Here is a 1955-nt window from a genome sequence, read left to right as displayed (position 1 = left end):
TTGTTTACATTAGAAATGTTTTATCTGCATTCTATTTTGGACTGTTTTGCTTTATTACAGCATGCTTCAGGTTTAGTTATTATTATTTTTAAGCTGGGCACTTACTTTTGTTTTCATTTCAAAAACAGGGCTAGTATGCATCAAGAAACAAATTATCATGTTCCTCTTATTTTTGTGTAATAAAAGGAATATAATATTATTTCAAGATTTCAAAATTCTTTTATTATGTGATGTTCCCTTTACATTTTTTTCCACAATCATTTTTGCTATACTGTAAGCCCTCCACATCACTCGAATTACATTCCTGAAATATGTATACTCTATGTACAGTAATATGTGCACTATATATACATTCAAAGGAGAAGGACCAAAGAGCTAGATTTCATATAACTAAAGCTGGTATTAAGGTACAGTATATTACATTTTAGGTACTGATCTAAAGTTTTTCAACAAGTCATTAATCCAATGGATTCTGTACTAGTCATTTTAATTTAAATGTTTTTGGTGGTGCTTTATGAACAGTTTGTGATCAGTGACCATAGCATTGTTCCTATAATTCTTTATGTATTCACTGTACATGTTTACATGTCCATCCTACTATACTATCCATATATCCACTTTGTTCATTATTCCCATATCCATTTTATGTTTTATCATTTTTTCTCAGATATAGAAGGGTTAGGAGGCGTACCTCCAATCAGGCCTCTGGAAACTCTACACAATGCTCTCTCCTTGAAGCAGCTGGATGCCTTCCTAGAACACATGGCCCTTGCACAGTTTCGTACGCCACTTTCATCACCACCAAAGATGCCCTCGACCCCCAAACAGTCAAGATCACAGCCTCCTCCTCTAGGGTTACAGTCCCCCTCGTCTAGTAAGTGGTCGAGAGAGTCTTCGCTAGAAGTTCTTTAAAGAGTATTTAATATGCGTGCATAATTTGTTAGTTGGCTGATGTGACGAAAGGACAACTGTAGGAGGACAAAAAAACCCTATGGACAATTTGCAGTCCTATGTTAAACTTTTTTCCTATTTTTACTAATACTGTCTGTAGGTTGCCATTAGATCTGTTGATGCTGTGAGCTGTGCTTATTTTGACATTTGTACAGTAACACAGTAAAAATATGGTAGTGATATTTTTAATAAACAAATTCACATAGATGGATCTGAATGTATCTTGTTTAAGAATGTCTTTATAGATTATTTATTATCATCCCATTTGTATAGATGATTGAAATCCTGTTGCCTGTCTTGTAAGTGGCTACTATTCTCATCAGTACTCTCTCTCACCTTTATTATAAAAACTTTTTGAACAATGCAATATTTTTGGTTGTGCTGTATATAGAAAGTACTCTGTATACAATTTTCCTACTATTTCTGCATTTTGTTTGTGCATATTGCCTGCATAAGTGCTGAAACTGCTGATTGGCTGAGCTGCATAGCATTTAACTTCATTATAAACCATAAGAGTTGAAGAAGAAGGATGTTTTGCTAAACCCAAATATCTTGATAATATCAAAGCAGATGTCTGAAAGGGTACTGAATGCCACTGAAAAACCTAATTTAAATTATTACTCTGCCCATAATGTGGTTTGTCAGGTAGTATGTCATATGTTCTTGTCTACATCTCCAGTAGATTTTTTTTGTCTTCTGTTGTTGATATCTGTACTCTTCTTTTTTTTCTCTCCCCCTTCTTTAGTGACCTGCAAGAGAAGAAAGGTTTAGATCTCAACTTGATTAGATAAGAAACATGATTTCCTTATAATGACAAGGGCTGAATTTGACGAGATGCCTGTTGTTGGAAAGTTATTCTGTTCTGATATGATTTCATAGCTGTGGATATTTGATGAAGTGACTAACTATACCATAATTAGACCCTTTTGTTTGTGGCAAGGGATTAGTCCTATTTCTGATTATCTGATAGTTTGTGCGTCAGTTGAAGGAATGAATGGTACTCC

The 1955-nt window shown here is 34.4% G+C and overlaps 1 protein-coding gene across 1 annotated transcript in view; it reads left to right on the top strand.

Moving 5' to 3' along the window:
* Window positions 1-1955, top strand: part of LOC119588846 (mucin-5AC-like) — a 26891-nt gene that overhangs the window by 23290 nt on the left and 1646 nt on the right. Inside the window, exon 7 of the mRNA XM_037937486.1 lies at window positions 668-874. Within this exon, the coding sequence (XP_037793414.1) occupies window positions 668-874 (207 nt within the window). The remainder of the gene's footprint in view (window positions 1-667; window positions 875-1955) is intronic.

This window comes from Penaeus monodon, chromosome 24, assembly GCF_015228065.2.
Source record: "Penaeus monodon isolate SGIC_2016 chromosome 24, NSTDA_Pmon_1, whole genome shotgun sequence".
NCBI classification, from domain to species: Eukaryota; Metazoa; Arthropoda; class Malacostraca; order Decapoda; family Penaeidae; genus Penaeus; species Penaeus monodon.
The sequence above is the reverse complement of the archived record's forward strand: the minus strand, read 5'-3'. Positions and strand labels throughout refer to the sequence as shown.